Here is a 21,990-nt window from a genome sequence, read left to right on the forward strand (position 1 = left end):
TTCCAGGCAGAAACTGCTTAGCAACGACGATTGGAACTTTCTCGATGCTTCCAACGAGTATATAACAAAAAAAAAAAAAAAAAAAAAAAAAAAAATGCAATCGTACAGCGAGGAAAATTTCCATCAGTTTATGATTCGTGCGATCGCCTTGGAGAGTGACACATCGAGCAGTTTATACCGAGCGTCTCAGCAATCGTATTTTGTGCCTAAATTATTCTACGCATAGTAAAGAGTTATCCCGTTGACCGTGGATTCGTTTGAACCCAAGGACATTGTTAACAACGTTCATTAAACTCATTATTCGTTAAACTTATTATTCATTAATCTTATTATTCGTTAAACTTATTATTCGTCAAACTTATTATTCGTTAAACTCGATATTCATTATACTTTGTAAAAGTCTTGTATATACATGTAAATATAATCTCTGCTTCGTAAAACGATGGCTAATTCAAACGAAGAATCGTTACGCGCCCTAAATTCTAACGTTAACCCGACATATATGTATATATATAGGAATTAAAAAATGTTTAGAACAGATATGTTAAATAAATGATATATCTTTTTGTACGGTCTAGGCGAAGAATTTGAGGTGTTGAAGTGAACATTTTCTATGTTATAATATAATATAAAGAGATCTTGACGTTTGAGCGATTAAATGGCTGTTTAAGCGCTTGTTTAATTCATTCAAATATTCGTTGTATACCAGCTAATTAAACGAATAAAGGGATCCTTTGTTGGAACGAGTTAGAACAAGTAATTCGATATTTTGTCAGAAGCGTTGCTTCTTCAATCAGTGGCGATCCCATCGAGGGCAATATCAAAGTAATTTCATTTTATCGGGGCAATTCTTCTTTTTTTTTTCTCCTCGCAACAAAAGCTCGCGCGTCTCTCAACGGAGATGGCAACAGAAATACACGTGACCATTTCTGTCGCAGGAAACGAGATACTGTATCGCGATGAAGCTGGAAATCTTCTGATCTACAATGTCACATCGAGGAAGCCGAGGAAAATCTTAGACTCGAGTAATAACGTGAGTATAACGTGTTTCTCTTCTATTCTTTTGTCCAATGTCAACAGGAAATACTCCACTTGTCGAAAAAATAATCCACTTCTTCCTATTCGATATTTATTTGTACATATGTAGAATTTGAATGGTATCGATTGATAACGTCGATTGTGTTATCGTATACGTGACGTTTTAAGATTAATTTAGGTCCAATTTCAAGCTGCGGATTAAACGAACATATGTAGTTCATATAAGCGACATGTTTGATTAAAAAAAAAAAAAAAAAAAAAGAAAAAACACAAATCTGGGGCAATTATCGCGTACAATATATCTGCAATATGATTTACACATGATTTGTTTATGCAGAAATATTGTACGTACAAAAATAGAATTGGGTAGCGAATCTGTTAATAAAATTACGTCGTTCGATTATCTAAATTTTATTTTTATGAAGAGGATTAACGAAATTCTATGTGACATTGCGATAAATTTCGCAAAAAATTCTCTAGAAATATAATGTCGTGGAATTAATATTTATTATGGTCTACGTTCAATTTTCAGGCGCTGATATCGAGCTTCGATCATCAACTCTCAGCCGACCGAAAATACCTTCTGCTGGCCCTCGACTACCAGAAGGTAAGCTACATTTACGCGGCACATTGAACTAGAATCTGGTCTTTATCGGCGCCAGGAGCTGGCAGAAATGAAAATTTCGCCGTTATGATGCCGCGGATGGGCCGGAACTGCGAATAAATTTCGAACAGACTGACCGACGAAATTATCTCGTTTGATAGGTTTCGATCAATACTCGCACCTGCTAGTCATTTACATCGGCGGACAAAAGTGGACCAACGATAGGCGAATTGCAAAATCGTTTCTAACATACCGGAAAAAAATAGTAAAAGTAGCTGGAAGAAAACTTGAATGCAAACAAGAAGTAAAAAGAAGAAAATTAAGCAAACTCTCGGCGATGAAGATGAACGATCCTCTCGCGATGAGTTCGATGAATTTAATTCGAGTTCCGGCTTCAAACTTTTCCACTGATTCTAGTGGAACCAAGAATTCCGTTTTTCAAGTTTTCTTTCGTCCGAGGGAATTGAGGATTCATTTTCAGAAGTTTTTCTTCGTTAAGCCGAGCTAGGCGATTCCATTTTTCGAATCTCCTTTATTAAGGCGACCCACAACCGAGTTTTGGATGTATGTAAATATGCCAAACTTCACGAGCCATTTTCTTCCAAACTACTTATCCAAATTGTATGACTTACGCTCGAACAAAATTTTGCCGTTCTATTCAGAAAGTCAGAATTCACGATAAAACATCGACTCATCGGTATTGTCAATTTAATATCAAATTAACTTGTATATTTTAATTCTCGTGGTCTCGGGAAAGTTTATCCACTTGCAGTTCCCATTATCGTAATCCAGTAAAATTTCTCCAATCTCGCTATTTTACCAAGATTTACATCGACATAAAGAAATAACCTTTTTTCCCAATTTTTCAAGCGTGAGTTTCTTTAACCCTTGTACAAGTATAATTGCCATTCTTTTATTATATTTATTTCACGAAATGCGAATCAACTTATTCACGAGTCAATTTATTACTGTAGCAAGATTTACGGAGAAAAGCCAGCTCTTTCTCTTATTTTTGAATTATGACTTGTTCTTTTAACCGCTGACCTATAGTTTTCATTCTTCGAGGAACTTCGTTCACTGTTGCAAGACGGGAATTTCATTTGGCGCATTACATCGGCAACTTCGTTTCTTAGCAAGTTTAGCGCATCGATCAGACTGTAGACGTTGGCGTACGTTTCGATCTGAATGTGTAACAAGATAATGGCCATTATGGACTCGTTGTTACGGTTCTCCATTTCCTGGTGACTGCATCCGGTGTATAGCGATCGTATTCGAGCCGGTTTACAAGGGAAAATAAAAGGGCCTCCTTGCTGCGCTATAACGCGGGACAGTTGTTTTATCACCCTTGAAGTTTACATTTGCATTTAAATGAATGGAAAGCCGACGCGGCGACGAGAATAGGATCCGTGCTTTTTTTTCGGCCTTGGTTACCGTGAAAACGGTTGGACCTGCGGATTATTTGAAATTCACCGGTTTGGCCGTGGAAAAACACCGAATTTCGTTTTGAGGTTTCGATACCGTTTTTCCGCTAACACCTGTCGGTTTGCTTGCTTCGCAAACTCAATTACGTATCTCGTTATTGGAAAATAATTGCGCGATTTGACGCGTTGCATATGAACGCGATCAGCTCGATTTACACTATCGAAACAGGGGCATAACAAAAAGAAATGGAAGTAAAACGTAAAGCAAATAAAAGGTACGGGGGAAATTTATAATGAAAATGATACTTTTTTTAATTCGTTCGAATTCAACGAGTAAACGAAATTTCTTCTCGCTGTTAAGTACACGCTGGATTTCTATGCGATTCTCAAATTTTATTAATATAACCAAGCAAATGGAACATTGGAATATTATTTAGAATTTTCCGCGTTACGTGGATTTTCTGTGTTTTTTGTACTTTGAAATTTTTATCGTAAATCTATAGAAATCCGCAGTGTGCCGTTGAATATTCGCATATTTTAGCCGATTTGTAGCAGATAAACGTTGGCGAAAAATACGTAAGAGCGTTGTCCGGGTACTTTCGAGAAACAGTATATTTATTTAATTCTGATCCGCTTTCCGGATGTTATTTGGAACAATTTCTATGGCGTTATTTCTAGCGCGACTTTTCTGGTAGCCGAAAGCAAGCCAATTTTTCGATGTTTCCGCGCGAACGAGGATTATCAAGTTTCCAAGTTATATCGAGGCTGGGAAAGTTTGCCGCGCGTATCACCAGCTATAGCGAGTAGACTTTTAGCCCGTATCGAACGCATCGTGTGTGGCCTAGTTTGCCGCTAATAAACCGGAGAATGTGCCAGAAATTACGACCCTCGAATATTTTTGAATCGACTTGTCGATGCAGCATGAACTTCCTTCTCTGTTACTTTACTCGTGCAACTTACTTCTCAAAATCGACTGTGCCAAAATTGGGTTCAACTCCAGCTTGGGTTAAGGTTAGCAGCTTACAACCAGACCTCTCGACCAACGTTTCAATCTTTTCTTTCCAACCAGCGATGCTCGAGGACGACATCGATTTGAACGATGCGAGATCGATTTGAAATTTCGAATTTTTTCGTTTCATTCGTCGTCAACCATTATTTGTAAAAGAAAAACGAAACATATATTTCGGTCGTACATCTGTGACGTAAAAATTGCGAAAGTTCGTAAAAATTGAAACCGATCAATTCAATTCTTGTACACGTGAATTATCGAAAACTCGAAGTTATCTCTGCTTGCCACTGGTCCTATTAGATTCCGTTAAGACGCCGTGTGTGCCACTCGACGCAAATAGCAAAGTGATCATCGATGACGAATGCGACCATACGCAGAATGTTGTTGGGACACGTGTTCCACTGTAATTCCTAGCGCAGAATGCCAAAGCACGGTGTGCGTGGAACAGATACACACCAAATACCATATAATGCCTGACATGCATAGCGCCTACGCAGGCGGACGATGGTTCTGGCTTCCTAGTCTCCTCTCGCCATTCAGCACCACGCATAATCGACCAACAGGAGGTAGGTACCATCCTACACACTGCGTCGGCCCAATTGCATACATTATAGGCCACTGTATCCCAAATCTCTTCTACCCTTCAGCCCTGTCTCGCAGTTACACCTCTCTCCACTTATCTGCTTCTCGCAGTATTTCTCTCGGAAGAACAGTCCTTTTGTTTTCTCTAATTTTATGCGTTTCTGTGGAACGTGCGCTTTATCAGTAGTGTACGTGGTTTACTTAGCCAGTTGAGTGTTAGGCGAGAACGTTAGTCGAATATAAAACGCCAACACGTAAAATGTAAAATACGAAATATAATGGAAGAAATCGAACAACGATGAATGTTTATGTATTCATGAATACTTTAGTAATTGTGTAATAGTGTTTTTCTAACGACGTATATTACCGTCGTAGTTTTTCTTATTTCTACAGTTCTTGCTATAATTCCGAACTAGCTTCTCACAGGCCTCGAACGCGTTGAGAATTTTCCAAATTTAAACTGAACGCGATTATCTAATTTAATCGAAGTAGAACGTCGTAATTATAGTTCCAAATGCGTTTTCATATCCAGTAGAATTAATTTCGAGTGGAAAGAACGAGCGTCGGGAGAGGTAGCTTTAAACTTTCGGCTGCCACTGTGTTTGCTCGGGCCACTGTGAATGCAAAACGAAACAGCGAAAGAAGAAAGGGAAACCGAAACTCTATCCTTGACACGAGACACCCGAATCACGTTCATTCGTCGATCGAAAGGCAAAAAGTTCAGCGGATCACGTGGACATCCACGACGATTTGCATCGAAGTGGCGTGTTTATCGTAGACGGTTCGTTAAGGAGCGGCACGAGGACAGGATGGATCCTCCGGTTGCAAATCCAGCTGGCCTGCACGGTCGTACATAACTCAGGATTTCACGTGCAGCGGTAACAGGACGGTCCGCGGATCGTTGCCACTGTACACGCAGGTCGTGGAACCGAAATGCTGGGGCACGGTTCGCGTACAAATGTTGCGAAACTAGGAGCTGAAGAGTAGAGGGGCGGCGAGGGGAGGAGAAGACTGCGGGGGTTGCTGGCGAAATGCAGACAAATAGGAAAAGAAGAGGACACGGACTGGATGAAGGGAGGCTGGCAGTGGTACGGGCGACAAAACGAAGAGAAGAGGCGGAGGCGAGAGCGCAGCCGGTGCAACGTGATTCTAAAATAAATCTATTGGATTTTGAATTTGAATACGGGACACGAGCGCGGCCGACGTTGTATTACGTACAGGAACACGAATAGAGGCCGTCTAAACAGCTCACAGATATTGCTTTTTGAAACGTACACAGGGCCTGGTGCGCGCTCGATATATGCACGTCGATTGGCGTGCTGAATTTTTTATCTGCAAGGCGAAAGAGCGCGTGGTAATTTCGCTCGATGTACGTGTCGATTGGAAAATATTACAGCTTCGTGTTTGAGTTTGTTGGAAGGTTCATGACATGATTAAGAACGATTGCTATCTTTTTTCGTTGAGAGAAAGAGAGAGGGAGAGAGAGAGAGAGAGAGAGAGAGTTACAATTTACAGCTGGCAATGTTTATTTTAGAATTAATTTCACCGATGTCATATAATAACGAGATTTATCGCCTGTCGAGCTACACATGACGTTTTAAACGTCAATTGTGTAAATAGAAATTTGGAAATTTTTTTAAGGAAACAGTTGAGCACTAGGACACGTTCATAGGGTAAAAATCTCATATCTAGTGGTGGATACGGTTTGTGTTTTCTTAAAGGACGACAAGGAACGTATAATTTTTATTTGTAATTTCGTCGCTGGATCAAAGTCGGTCAGAAGCAAGCAAATGGCCGGATACTTTCTAGAGTTATATATATATATGAAATCGAAGTGGAGTATCGGTTTTCGAAGGAAGAACTCGGTGTTCTCCACGAATTTTATACGACCCTCGAGGCGTTCTCTAGCGTCTCATCGTCAAAGGATCGCCTGTAATGAGGCCTGCCCCGAGCACTGTCCTGTTTCTCGAAATCCTCTTAATTCGCGCCGGAATAGTCATTTCCAACGGTTCCCTTCAGGTACTTGCTCCAGTTTCACAACTGCGAATATCCCGATCGCTTCCTCCTTCTCGTTTCTTTATCCGTTTATATTTTTCGCTCTATTCTCAATAGTTTCGTGGCGCAGACTTTTATTTGCCAACGCTATCTACGGTAGACGTTGGTCTAAAAAAAGTTTCGTCCTTATGATACGTAGACGGGCAGAATCGAAGAAAGTTTCGGGATTAAAAAGAAGCGCGACGAACGGTGCTCGGGGCGATATTAGTTAAAGGAATTTCAAGGGACTGTATTTACGATATCGCCGTGTGATTGCGAGGGAAGCAGCCATCGCGGTAAGCTGTTTGGTCTACCCTTCTGGACGATACGAAGCAGCTGCCGTTGAAATGCACGCGGAGACCAGCCAGCGGTTCTCAGCTCTCTCGAATATACCTCGTCGAATACTAATGCGAGGTTTGAAATTCGTTCAGCTTTCCGTGCACGAGCCCGAACGAGTCCTCCCCGCGGTCCTTTTACTCGTTTTCCAATTGAAATTACGAGCCCTCGATGAGCGTGATGTCCGATTCCACGGCTGTACAGCTTGATCCAACATTGGCTGACTTTTCAACCACAGTGCGTCTTTGTTGCGTTTCAAGGTAAATACGAGCGTGGATGCGATGGTTTCAGAATTCGTTTAATGCCGTTGTTAATGGCCGTGTGTGTTTGAGGCTGATTCGAGGATTTCATTTGTAGGTTTTAGACGCCGTTGGAATACACAGTACGGTAAGCAATTTTGCACGTTTGTTTTATCAAATATGATCTCATATTCTAGAATCGATATACGAAAATAACAGCCTAGGTTGGATTCTTTTTGTTGGTGTTTTTCTTGCATTCGCGTGTCTTAAGTGCGAATTGTAGATTCAATTATAGGTTAGATAAAAATCACGAAATAAGCAAGTAGGTTAGGTTAGGATTGTTCTCTTGGCGTCTTGTATTTGCGTAGCTTAAGAGTATACCGAGAATTTAATTACAGATTGGAGGACAATCGTGAAATAGACAAGTAGGTTAGGTTAGCATTCTTTTATTGGTGTCTTGTGTCTACGTAGTTTAAAAGTAACTCGAGGATTTAATTATAAGGTAGATAAGAATCGTCAAATAAGCAAGTAGGTTAGGTTAGAATTCTTTTATTGCTGTCTTGTATTTGTGTAGTTTAAGAGACAATTTGAGGATTTAATTATAGGTTAGATAGATATCATCAAGCAAATAAGTAGGTTAGGTTAGAATACTTTTTATTTGTCTCTTGTATTTGTATTTTTTAAGAATGAACCAAAGATTGGATTGCAGGTTATGTAAATGTCATCAAATAAATATCAGAGTAATCAGCTTTGTACTTTCGCTGCTAAATATAATTTGACGCTCTTTAGTTGGTATGTGAAGATGATAAGTCAGATTAGAAACGAGGTGTCTAACAAGGCGATTTCTTTTCCTCGGTCTTTTGATATTAAAAGGGGGGCGGGAAGTTGGAGTAATGGGAGTGGGCACGGCATTACCGGCACGCAATTAATCATAGTGATTAATGCCATCCTGTGCAGCAATTAATGCGTGTAATTAATGACAAATGTTATTATTATCGCCGAGTCACTCGGAGTGAACGATCAGACGTAGTTAAGTGAGCCTCCTCACGAGCGAACGAGCAAACTCATCGATTAATTCGATACGTAAACTCGATCCACAGATCGACAATATCACATTGCATTAATCTTTCAATTTCCATAACTCAGATTGTTCATTTCTATCTTTATTGATACGATCGAACATGACATCTTTACACGTATTATATCCTCTGGATCCAAATGGCTATTCGTGCTTCGTACTAATCTTCTACTAAACGTATGTTTGCAATAAATGTTTCATCATTTCTGTACACATTTCCATATTGGCTCCAAATTTCGCCGATATAACCACGACAGTCGTGTTCCATTACAACCCTAATGAAATCTTCGAATGTTTCGTGTAACGCGCGTAACATATAGATACGAAATCTTTTTTTATCTAAATATTCGACTACTTTGATCAGCGTAACAACGAAGATGATGTACCATAACGGTGCCAATGACATTTTCAAACAATTTCTCGCGTACAAGATAGATACGAAATCCGTTTTACGCTAAATATTCAACTACTTTCGTGAATCGATGATATCGGAATATTAGGAAAATCGGTACAAGCGAGAGGCCCCCTGTATCAGATGAATCGCATAAATCAAATTAATCAAAGAACGTGGATTGTACGTGGCAATCAGCGATCGAAACGCGGCCTCTTTGGTTCGCGGTAAATAAACGCGCGCGCGTCAGCTGGAAAAATAATACTAATTGGAGCGAGGGAAGCGCACAATGGCCGTCTAATGAATTTCCGGTTGCGAGTGTACACGCGTAGACAAGTTTGCTGATTATTGGAATTTTCCATGCGCAGGTTAGCGCCGACAGACAGACAGGGAGGAATAGGGTAAACGAACACAAAAAAGGAGGAAGATAAAAGGATAGGTAGAGCGAGAAAGAGGGTGGCACACGACTGAACACGAATAGAAAGGTCGCCTCGTGGCAAAAAGGAAAGCTACGAAAGAGAATATTGCTGTGCCACCATCCGGTCCTTGCATCATTAGAGGATGCTCCTCCGCTTGCATGATACCATGTCACGTTGCTGGCCGTATAATGTGTACCTTCTGCGTGGAGTTTTATCTTGCGACGTGTATCGCGCGCATTTAATGAAGTCACGCCGACAAGTTTCAAACACCCATGGCGGAAAATCGGTCTCGTGCCGCGATCTCTGCTCGTTAACGCCGTGTGCCATCCCCTTGGTTGCTCGTATTTTCCTTTCTTCGCTTTCCTACAGCACCCTGCTCCGTGTTTTCTTTCGTCTTTTTTTTTCTGGAATAAGAAAAAGTATTTATCGGAGGTTTACCGTAAAAAGAGCTGTTTGACACGGTTTCTTACGGTGGTCTGCGTGATAGATCGGTTTAGGGATGTTTCGTATAGCGTAGTTTCGGATCTCGTTTTGCAGGCTTTTGAAAAATTTAGAGATTATTGGTACCTTGTTAACGGACTATAGATATTAGGTTTTTCTTTCGCAAACGTGTTTTTTTATAAGAGTGCAGCTTTATACAAACGCGAAGCCAAGTCTGTGAAGTGTCGCGGTGTTTATCTCAACAGAACAAAATGGATCGTACGTAATTCGACAAAATAATGTCAAACAAAAAACGTTGTACGTTTATTATTTCCTCATAAAACGAAAGAAACTTTTTAGACAACCTAATACTTATGCTAATTCATATTCTTAGGGATACGATTAAAAACATGGAACTTGGGTAGGAGAATATTTGCATTGTTCTATCTAGTAAATTTTAACTAGCGCTATACCTCGAGATTCTCCGTAAATTTGTTGGTGGTCTACTAGCGAGAAATTGCCAAAATTCTCGAATAAAGCGCTAACTCGAGCAACTAACTGAACGCCAATTTTTTGGATATTAAAATAAATGGAACAGGTGGAGGTAAAGAATTCGCGATCGCTTGCTGGTGCTTTCGTCTTTTAAGCACGAGAATTCAGGCTTACTTTTGCGCGAAACTGTACGGTGGAGGGGGAGGAGGGGCAGAAAATCGCGCGTTATTTTGTAGCAGCGGAACGATAAACGTCGGATGTCGTTATAATGCAGCATAGTCGGTTATCAGCGCATACTCCCCCGACACGATGTTTACACAATGCGTCGTCGTGCTTTTTGCACGTCCAATAAATGTTGCCGTGTGCCCGGCATTAATCATAACGCCGATCAAATTGCAATAAACGCTGGGGAAATAAAAAAGACGTCGACACATAGCGTTCTATCGTACGAATCCAATAACTTGGATCGCTAAAATCTCATTTGCATCCAACGGTATGATACATTTACAATTATTACGATTTTATTAAAAAAAAAAAAAAAATAAAAAATAAAAAAAAGCAGCGTGCCAAGTTAATTTACCAGCGTCCAAATTTTACGCTACGCGTGTATTCACGCATTCAAATCAATTTCAATATAAAAGTTTTACTTCGTTGCATTCGATTACTATCCATACTGATTCGTGAAAATGTTCGATCGCTTTAAGCGTCGTTTAGATTTTCCTCGTGTTCTCGGATTGACATAATTCTTTTCTATTGTATCTTACTGACACGACATTTTCTAATCCTCTTTGTTTCCGAATATTAGGTTGTTCGAAATGTTTCTTTCGTTTTATAAGGAAATAATAGACGCATAATGGTTTTTGTTTTATATTAGTTTATCGAATTATGCAAGATAAAAATAGAAATAGAACAAATTGGATCATACCTAATTCAATAAAATAATATAGAACAGAAATTGTCGTTCGTCTATTATCACCTTATGGAACGAAAGAAACTTTTCGGACAACCTAATACATCTCAGAACGCGCGAATGAACGTATCATTCTGTTTGCAGAAAAAGATGGAAAATCATAATGATTACATAATCGGTACAAACGTACGTTTGTACGTTCTAAATTTATCCTGTAAATAACGTTTAGAACGCTTTTATTCCTCAATTCGCACGATCCAGATATCGTTCACGATCCACTTTTGATTCACCAGGGAACACTTGTTCCTTCTACGAAGTCCAAAGGATAGAGTGTCCCTTAGACGTTTTCAAAGGTATCCATTAAGCGCGGAACAGCTAAATGACGAGCAGGGAGGCTATAAAGCTCCGTGTACCTGGTTCTCAACCGATGACCATGAAGATTTAACACTTCTGGTCATCGCAAAGAAGTGCTGTCTTATTTATTCAACGCACATCCACTTTATAGAATCGGATCACACAGCTTTTGTTCAAAGTCAACTCTAATCTGGTCACGTTGTCCTGTAAAATCGGTTGTAAATGATACGAGTAATCACCCTTTCTTTTTCTTTTTCTTTTTTAACTTTTTGTGGTCGCCTGAACGAAAGAAACGTCCGTCAGGTGGATTGGAAACGTTTTATATTCCGTTTTACGATTTTGCAATTGTAGGACGAATGATCGGAGAGCAAAAGGAGAATTTCGATGGAATAGGTTTTATACTAGCAATTTGTGTGTGATTTCGTGGATCGTTGATGGGATTAGGGATGGCGGAAGCAGCGATTGGATCGTACGAGGGTCATTTTGTCGGTTGAAACTTCCATAGAGGAATTTGTGTTTGTAAGCGAGGTAGAAGAGGTTGGATTCTCGGTTTACTCGCATCCTCGAGTCTTGCGACCGTGTCGTAGATTGCAAGTGCATTGGAGAAGAAATCTCGAGGCGAACCTGTGATCGTCACACTGCTTAAAATAATTAGAGGATTTCTTTCCTGTCTATTTCATCTTTATATCCACCCATTGTGTCCGTATATTCGCTCTAAATGATTGCATCACGGTGTGTGCTTATCACAACAGAGTAGGCAATTTTCATAAACGCTTCTTGGGTCTGTACGTTTGCCTTCAACGATCGTATCGTGATCAATCTTCGTCGCAGCAAGTGTTCTTCCATTTGCAACGATATCCATAGAAATAAAACGCTTTATCCATGTCCGATTGGATGAAAAGATTGTAAAGAACTCCTTGTTCAACATAATCGAACATCGTTGGATCGTAACATAGACTACTGTAGGATCTTACTACTAAAATTAGTTTATTAACAATAAATTGATTAAACAGGAAACGTAACGACGGTTGTTTAACGTGAACTAATTACAATAACGTATTATAATTAAGACAGCTAAATAGTTAACACGAAGCTATTTCTACCAAAACCAGTCAAAATGACTGGTCTTTAAAAAATACGTAACAATAGAATATTTGTATATTTATAGATTTATTGCTTTCTTACAGAAGCAATTCCATATTATGTAGTACATTTTTGGTACTATTAATCCATCTGGGACCATCATCCCTAAACGAGGGTTGACACATTTATAAAATTGTAGAACCAGTTATTTTGACTGATGTGGCATTTCTAGTGTTAGCATCTAGTGATCGATTTGGAATTTTCCTGATAACTAATATCATCATATCGTATGATAATTAATTAAGGGTTAGGTGAATTGGGGTTCGATAAACAAATTGCAGGACCCTTTTACACTTCGACAAGTACCAGTCATTTTCACTGCTATTGGTATAAGTAGCCTCGATACAAAATTATTTTGAGTGTATAAAAAACAAAATAAAATTCATTATATTATTCTTGTAGTTACCATTGCGAAAGTCATTACATCATTGCGAAAAAAACTATAACATAAAGTAGGAATTTTAAAACAAAATTGTAAAAACAGTCGATTTGACTGGTGTGGTAATTCTAGTGTTAATTCGCAACTCTCTTCATCACAGATCCAACGCTCTCTCTCGCGCGGACCACACTCTCTCGACAACGCTAGCAACACTATCTCCCTGACTTCTCGATTCACACTCTCTGGTTTCTCCACTGACAGTGTTTATAGTTCGCCCGATATCTCCTAGGCCCTTCGCCCACGATACCACACTACATACAACGCGATAAATGTAGGAACAAGGCGATTGAATTTCACGAGCAAATATTTCTCTAACGCGAAAAATCGCGATATACGTAAAAGATTCGTTACGAAATTACATCCTCGCCCCGACGAGTAATTATATCGAAGAAAACGATCGATTATTCGTACGCGTCACGGCGGAAAAAGTGAAAGCTGGAACGAAACGCGACGAACAGGAAGAAATAAGCATTTTGCTCGGACTCTTCGAACGAGACGGATCATTTCAAAGCGTAACAGCTGCATCGTGGTGAAAAAAACACTGTCTCATTAATTCACCGCGGGTCGGCCGATTAATTAATCATTACGTTTGTGGGACGTCGGATGAATGAGCCAGCTAGATTGAAAACGTGCTCCAGCCAGCACGTAACTGCAATGAACTATGGGAAACGGATGACCGATCAATTACCGCGGAAACCCTTTGACGGTGGCCACAAAGAACAGCGGACTCGACGCCGCGCCGCGACCCTGGTCGAGGGTGGACGACAAGAAGCCTGTAGCAAAATTCCACCATGGACCCGTCCCCATTAAAATGTCAACGCGATCGAGCGTAACACAAACTGGTTCTGCGCATCGATTTCACCTGAACTCGAATTCTCTTCGTCCCCTTCTTCTGCTGTCCTTTCCTTTTCACTTTTATTTTTCATTCATACCGATTCCTTTCTTTCATGTTGCTTTCATCTTCGTTCTGCTATCTCTGATCCTTCTTATTCTCCTAGCAATTCTTCGTTTTTGTTCGTTCGTATATTTTGCTCTATTCGTCGTTCCTCTGCCTCTACCTTTGATCCTTCCGTGATTTTCAACGACATCAATTTTTCATTCTTTTTAATCTTCTCCCCCTTTCATTTTTTCCGATTCCTCTTTTCTCTCATCTTCTCGTTGTCCCGATGCTACCTAGCTTTGACTATATTTCAATTATAACGCGGCAATTATTTTTTCTATTCCACTCTCTCGGTCTTCCTTCATCATCGCCTTTCCCTGTTTCACGACGATGCCTTTCCTGCTTCTCCTTTTTCCTCCTTCGTCCATCCTTGCTTCGAACCTCGCTGTTTCTGTATCCTGCAATCACGCTAATCGATCCTCCCTCTTCTCTGTCGCGTTCCTTCCATCTCTTCTTCGTCTTCCCTCTATTATCTCGCTCTTTCGTTTTTCCGATATCGGTAATATTCGATGGGAATTATTTACGAACCGGTGTTTCCACCGCCGAAGCTCCGGCGTTGAATAGTCGTTTCACCGGTGAATTATACACGGGCTAAATGAGATTACGTATAATTTCTGGTGTACTTTGATTCAGTCCCGACGAATTCCACTTCACTCGGCTGCCTGCCCATTTGCGTTGGGTAACGTTCGAGGAGCTCGGCCGTTCCGCAACACCGAGCCAATTATACGAAGCCTTGGTCGAGTTACTGCTACTTCGCGAGTTCAATGGATTTCAACGATGTTTCATCTTTCGCACACATCCTTGCATCCCACGAGTATACTCCGCTAGCATTACACGCTTGATTGCAATTGACGATGAGATAATGTAGCGCGCAGCGTACCTTTTATCTTCCATCAAAGCTTGTCGCAGATTGTCATCATAGACTTGCAGCTGATTTGCTTAAACATCTAATATAAAAGATGAGTTTCTTCCTCGCTGGCAAGACCTTCTGTCGACAATTCCATTATATCTTCCGTGGACCTTGACTTCCAACTGACACGTTGCAGACGGAATGAATAGAAGGAGGACGCGGTAGATGTAATCGGCGAGTGGAATGCCGATAATGAGAACCTTTCAACCTCATCGTCGAAAAGTTTGCCACAGCCTTTCGTTTGCATTCTCATCTTTTTATCACCGCGCTGCACGACTTGTGAATTCTTTCCGAAAGAGTATTCAGTGTGCGAGATCGAATTCTTACGCGTTCGTAAGAAATTCGAAGGGCGACTAGCGCGCGCATAATACGCGAAAGGGAGATACAAAATGTTCAAAGCGTAGTATCTGTTTGTTACGGTATCTTCTCGTTTCTTCAAGCGTATTCGTGGAGATAGAAATTTACGTAAACGAAGAAGAGTGGTTGAAGAAAACACTGTAAGTGCTAAGAAACAAGGTTTTCAGCGTCAGGGGAAAGACGCCTTACGCGTTGATGTAGCGTAACCCAAATTCCTGAAAAGGAAAAGTGTATCTATAGAAAACTTCGTATACGCCGTCTCTGGCTTGTAAAGGAAACTAAACGTTCCATTCATTTAGATAGATATCATTCGTTTAAATAGACAGTTCGTTTCTTCGATGGACTATAACGTGGCCCAATTCGAGAAAAGTGATCCTGGCTTGAAGAGCGCTGGTAGAAAACACTGCAAGTGCCGAGGAACAGGTTTTTCAAGAGGAAAGGGAAACTTGTGCGTTAACGTAGTTGAAGTTTAGAGAAAAACTAAACTGTATTTGTAAAGAATCCTGAATGTGTTTAATCGTAAAGAGAATCCGATATTTCATTCGTTTCAGACAGCTGGCGTTCTTCGAAATAGACAAAAGCCAAGAAACGAGTAACCAACATTTAACAGAGTATAATTTTATGTACTAGACTAGCAGTGATACTTGTATGTGAATATCAGTATGTGGAAGTTTGTATGTACGCGGTGTCTCGAAAACAAAGGAATGTAAGCTGTTCGGTTAACAGTCTGGTACGGAAGAAGGTGAGACGCGTGCAAGTGTGTATCGATATCTTTGAAATCGTTTATCGAATAAATATATAACTATCCTAATATAAATTCTAAGTGTTAATTTAGTGTTCCTGTACCATTATTTCGGCAATTAAAATCCAAAATTCTCAACAGTTAATAACAATGTCTTTTAATTTTCTTTGGAAATATTCTCAGCCTATGAGTAACACGTTCGATAACGTATCGACGATTAAACGATCCAAGAGACATCAAGAAGTTGTTGAACTAATCTTAGAATGGATCGATCTTCATTCACTCGCACGATGTTCTCGGCGAAGGACACTGTTTGCCGAAGCCAATCTATCTCGAAGACGAGATCTCGATTCTCGTTTCGCTGATTCCATCTTCTACCGACGTTCTTGCTAATTATGTTCGCGCATGTTGGCATAGTTCTGTCTCGCAGTTTCCTCCTTAGCCCTCTGCTGGGCTGAATTATCGCGCAGACGTTTCAATCACGCCAGTCAATCAAACATCCGCGGCCTTGCGTACTATTTACATTATTAGGCGTAGTCTATTTCGCGATTCGGTAGCTGGAGTTTGTAATTAGAACTAGGCAACGAGGCGCTTAAGTGGTAGGAATGGAACAAAGTCGTTGGAACAAATGAGAGACGCTGTATATAAAGTTTGGAAATAACCGCGACACAATTACGATTTTTCGTGTTCCTTCGCTCGTTTCGACCGGTTCGTACATATTTTATCGTTGAAGAAGGAATTTAATCGCGAAAATTTGAAGCCAACCGTGAAAAATCTCTCGCATTTCTGTATGAAATGCCGAGATAACTTTGCTTAGATTTTTTCCGCTTGGATGATTTATTAACGCGCAGTGTGTAAAGAGGGGGAACAAAATGAAAAGGAACATCGGCTTTTAAACATTTTCTTCTTTGGGGAGAACCGGCAATAAATAATTAATTTTCAAAATTTTGAGCTTCCAACCGCGAACGAATTTTCCCAGCAAGAAAGCTACTTCAAGCTGCTTTCGTATCGCCGGAAAAATCTAAACTTTTGCTGTATCGGCTTAAATTGGCACTCGTAGGGATATCTAGTCTGTGTCACCTTTTGCTCGAACGATAAAAAATGTTCGTACTCGCATAAGCGTCAACTAAAAAAGACACAAAACACGAGATTCTTCTCTCGAGCGTTACATTTGCTAAAAAATACTCACATAGACGAGCGTAGATCTTCCGTAAAGAGAAATACCTTGTTCAGCAGCGAATACAAAGAAAGTTCGTTTTACGTCGAAACCGAACGAAGAAGCGATAAATTTCGTTTCGAACGGAAGGCAACTGTCTAATTACGCGAGATCCTATCAATTTCGAAATGTAACAGTAACGTTACAATGGCCAACGGACGAAGAAGGTGAAGATCGAATGACGGAGCAGCCGAACCGAACTGCCAAGTTTCCATTAGTTTTAACCAATTTCGAACTTATGTCGGCAGCAAAGGGGGATGCAGTTCTAACGGAATAAACGTGTTCGAAACACCTAATTGGTTTTCGAAAATATTGCGACGAGTTGGATCGAGGCTTGTTTCGTTCGGTTGATTGGCGATGGACCGGTTGCTCGCGAAAGAAACCTTGATCGAGGCAAGTTTCGAAGTTTCTTTCTCTCTTCGGGACGAAACGAAGTGACGAGTATGTCACGCCGAGCGAAAATGCTTGGAATCGCTTGCCGTTGTAAGGGTGTAAATCCACGACTCGAAGATTGATTCGATTTAGAGAAAATTGCACGAGATATCTATCGAATCTTTGTTTCTATGTGTCCTTGATCCTTTCCTTCCTTTTCTCTTTGACGTTACCAACTCTGATAAAATCTTCCTTTCACCCCTGATTCTCTCAATCGACGTTTATTCGACCGCCTTCGAATTCGTCAAGGACCAAATGACCGAATTCTCTTTCTTTTTTTTTTTTTTTTACGATAAAATTTTCGTTCACCCGGTTCCTGTCGTAAATACGAAAGCTGTAGACCTAAGGCCTCGAGTAATACGATTTCGTACGCGGTCTTGGAATTCTCATATTGTGTACCAGGGGAAGTATTACGTTTCTCGAGGCAGCACGAGCTCCTCGAATAATCATGAAACGCAGCTGCAAATAGCGCAACGACGCTCTTTCTAGGTTTGTTTGTTAGTCGGCTAGTTTCTATGGGGTGGTCGCGTGACATTTACATTCGAGGCAGAACGAGTTATTGCGTTTCGCCGTGGTAGCGAGATTTATAGTTGACGCGTCGCTTAGAGCTATGTACGAGCGCGCGTACTTTTTCTTTTCTAACGGCTTTGAAAATCGACAGACCAACCGGCGAAGCGTTTTGCTCCATTTTCGATCGCCGGAACAAATAGAAATACAGTCAGCCGGCTTGGTGGTTACCGTGCCACGGGGATATCCAATGGAAAAGTCGAAGGAATCGATCGTTCGTTTTCCCCTAACCTTCTCCGCCGTCTATTCCCATTGTATCTTTGACGTTTATTGTTTAATAAATTTTTCAGAAATTTATGGACTTTATTGTCCGCTCGCTCCTTCCTGCGAGAAGAACCAACCGGCCTGTAAAACGCTAGGAAAACTAAGAACCGTTTGCGAACGGGATATTTCTGCTGAAATCATTTTATGTCTTTCGTAGTCATCGTCTCTCATCGATAATTGCCGAGCGATTGATTTTTACTGTTCTGTTCCGTTTCACGTTCAGTTGAAACAAAATTAGCATTGTGCAGGAGATATATTTATTTACATGTTCTCTATTCGCTGCAGAGTCAAGCGAAAGATCGTGGAATAATCGCGTTGGCGTTGAAAAATTCGGAGAAAGAAAGTTACAGATTGAATGGGATAGAAATTTCGTGGAAGAATATCAAATACTTTGTGGAAATCCATTGCGCGTGTTAGAATGAGATTTAAGGAATTACACCTCGATGTTTTCAAACTTTATAGCAATCGTAGGATTTAAGCGGAAGAGAAATGTAGTACTAAGCAAATTCTTACAATTCATACCTATTTTCACGATACAATTTCATTCTCAGTTGGAGATTAAAATCGAGTGTCTGATTAAATTTCATTGTCTGTTTGTAATTTAACGTGAATTATACGCATATCGATAATAGCCCTCATAATTAGTATTATTCTCACTGCGAAGAACAATATTAAACGCGAACAATGCAGCTAAAAGTCGCAGGAGAGGTGTAGGAACGTTATTTTACAATTTTCCTGTAAACATGATAAGCGTGTCTGAGTCAACAAGTACGATTCAATAATGCAAATTGACCGAATACAAGGAAATAAATGTATAAACGAATTAACGGAAGGCTGGCATGGTATTCGTAACTGAATCAGTAACCAGACATTTCGTGTATGTTATGGTCCTTTTACTTTGTAAATGCACGATATTAATGGGTGTCGTATGAATTATCATTGATTTTATTATCACCCTGCAACATGTTCTGCGTGTTGCTAAAATTCCGCACAGAATGTACCAACATTCGTCCGAACGAACCTAAAAGCTAAAAGATGACGCGAATAAATTATCGAATCTCACAAATATTAATAAGACGAAAAAACCGTAAGAGGATCGGTTTAACCGGATCTACTCCCGTCTGATTCGTTTATCAACAGCAATAAGGATGATCTTTACAAGGAATTTCTAATTCTTCGCTTATGAACTTCGCTGTATTAACTTTCCCTGACGTGAAACGTTAAATTAAAAATCGATCTTTCTTCTGTCGGATGTTTGCTCGCCTCCTCAAAAAAAAAAAAAAAAAAAAAAAAAAAAAATAGGGAAAAGAAGAACGCGAAGCAACCTAACCTAACCATCCATGAAAGACAGCCCGAGGTGCTATCCGCCCTCGACATCTACGAACCGGAAGTGCGCAAGAAAGGAGGTACGCGACACCTCGTATCCCCGTGTTCTCTATGGGTCTAAGATAAATCGTAGTTTTAGCGAGGGTCACGTCCGCTCGTTAATGTATTCAGAGTCACTAAAAGGAAAGTTTATGGAATTAAAGAAGTTGTTCCGGGTTTGAGAAGGTGACCGTGCAAGGATTATAGCAGCAGGCGGCAAACGTTGCCGCGACCCTATCTGAAAGTTTCTGCTTTTATTCGCGATTAGCGAAACCACTCCCCGCCCCTGCAAGTGGTTGACTAGGCTCGTCGGCGAACGCGCTTAAGTCCACTTGGAACGAAGTTTCGTTAATCGTTCGAACCAACGAAATTCTGATAGCCAGGAAGATACAGAAGGGGCAGAGTCTCGCACGCCGTTTATATTGCGCGCCTCCTAGCAGCTTTCCCTACGCCTGATCCCGTTTGTGACACGCGAACGATCGTTCGAAGATTACTTATCTTAATTACGCGGTGTCTGAAACGATCGTGTAATTTATTTATCAAAAGATTGGCGGATAGAGCGTGGTTTACAGCTTAGTTAAGAGTTGCCGTTCTAAATCGGGTTAGGGTCGTTAGAGATAGTTGTTTGGATCTTTTGCTTTCGAAGTTTTCGTTGTGATTTGGCGAGGATAACAGCTGGTTTGTAGTTCGTGTTATATGGATCATGCGAAGGGAATCGTAATCCGGTTCTCAGATGGGTTCTGAGTTTTGCTGCTAATTCGAAAGGAATTTTAAGCGTATTTTACTTGCGCAATTTATTTGTCCGAAACAAGCGACGGGGTGGTTTATAGCTTAATCGAGAATTCTTCTTGTATGGAACATAGATCGTAATTTAGCGGCGTTGGCCCGTTGATTTCAATTTGGACAGAATTTCTAGATACACTGTTTAGCGTGTAATTTATTTATAGGAATAAATGGACAGAATTTATAGCTTAATGAAGGATTCTTTTTCTTGTATAGAACATAGATCCTAACTTGGCAGTGTTAGGTCCATTGATTTCAATTTGAAAAGAATTTCTGGGTATACTCTGTCTACGTGTGTGATTTATTTAGACGAATAAATCAACACGGATGGCTTATAGCTTAATGAAGAATTCTTCTTCTCGCGTAGAACACGCACTCGTACGATTCGTTGAAACGAAACTGTGAATGTCGATCGTACTTTGATAAAGATTTCTGGCCATATTATCTTACCCCAAGAAATCGACGCGGGTAGTTTATAGTTGAAGATTTTTGTTTCTTTTGTTGGATAAAGGTTGTAACATGATAGGCCTGAGTTCTTAGGATCTCAGTTTCAGGTAGAGAGGGATCTCTTTTCTACTTTTAGATGTTCCTTTATTTGATAGGATATGTACGTTGAACAAGTATTTATGGGGTTAAGTTCACGTTCTTTCGATCTTTTTTACCAAGTACGAAGTTCGCAAGTTTGCCTCTTCTGCCGTATGAAACATCTTTCTTTCTCTTAGCTGGATTACATTTCCTCCGGCTTTCATCCAGCGACTCTTCATTAAACCCTGCGCTCTTCTTCTTAAAAATTATTCTGCAGATTGAGTGACGTTAATTAGCTGCCCTCATCAAGAAGATTACCCCTTTCATACAGTAACTGACTTTTTAGCCTTGGAAAATCCTGTTAGCTTTAAAAATCATATAATTTAAAGATTCTCGTCCGATATTGTTAAAATCCATGTTCTTTGGAATTTTCAAAATTTCGTAAAATGTCGTGACTTCAATGTCAAGCACGTGGACACGCCCAAAGTTCGTACTTCCTATCTGCTATTTTCGATAAAATTTTGTTACGTGGCGTAGATCATGAATTTTAAATTGCACGCGTGTTTCAATAAACATCGTCGCGATAAATAAATTATCTACATATTCGTGGCTCTTCCAGTTAACGAAATAAATATCAACAAATAATACAAATCATCTTAACGCGGCATAAATACACTTACTACGATGTACGAACGTTACTTGTTAAATATTAATACGAGACAGCGACAAGAAGTTCTGCATCTCGAGAATTTCACTTACGAAACTGGCCGAAAATTCGCAAGCAGAGCGAAACGTTGCTTATTACAAACAGAATCGTAAAATCTTCAAATGGGATTATCAAATTTCTACCACGTTCATCGCGTACATGATCAAAGGGACGAGACTTCTTCATTTCCTAACTTTAAACGCGGAAACACTGGTGGAATTTCCAGCTCGAGCGGAGAACGTACGGTTTCATTAGCCGTGTTTCACCGAAAACC

The 21,990-nt window shown here is 40.2% G+C and overlaps 1 protein-coding gene across 4 annotated transcripts in view; it reads left to right on the forward strand.

Annotated features, from left to right (window-relative positions):
* LOC117216798 (venom dipeptidyl peptidase 4-like) overlaps nucleotides 1–21,990 on the forward strand; it is a 303,125-nt gene that overhangs the window by 88,082 nt on the left and 193,053 nt on the right. For all 4 annotated transcript variants that reach the window (XM_033463831.1, XM_033463833.1, XM_033463832.1 and 1 more), the window contains 2 exons: nucleotides 939–1,033; nucleotides 1,571–1,645. In XM_033463831.1, coding sequence (XP_033319722.1) covers nucleotides 939–1,033; nucleotides 1,571–1,645 — 170 coding nt within the window. The remainder of the gene's footprint in view (nucleotides 1–938; nucleotides 1,034–1,570; nucleotides 1,646–21,990) is intronic.

Source organism: Bombus bifarius, unplaced genomic scaffold, assembly GCF_011952205.1.
Source record: "Bombus bifarius isolate JDL3187 unplaced genomic scaffold, Bbif_JDL3187 scf7180000007973, whole genome shotgun sequence".
Lineage (NCBI taxonomy): Eukaryota > Metazoa > Arthropoda > Insecta > Hymenoptera > Apidae > Bombus > Bombus bifarius.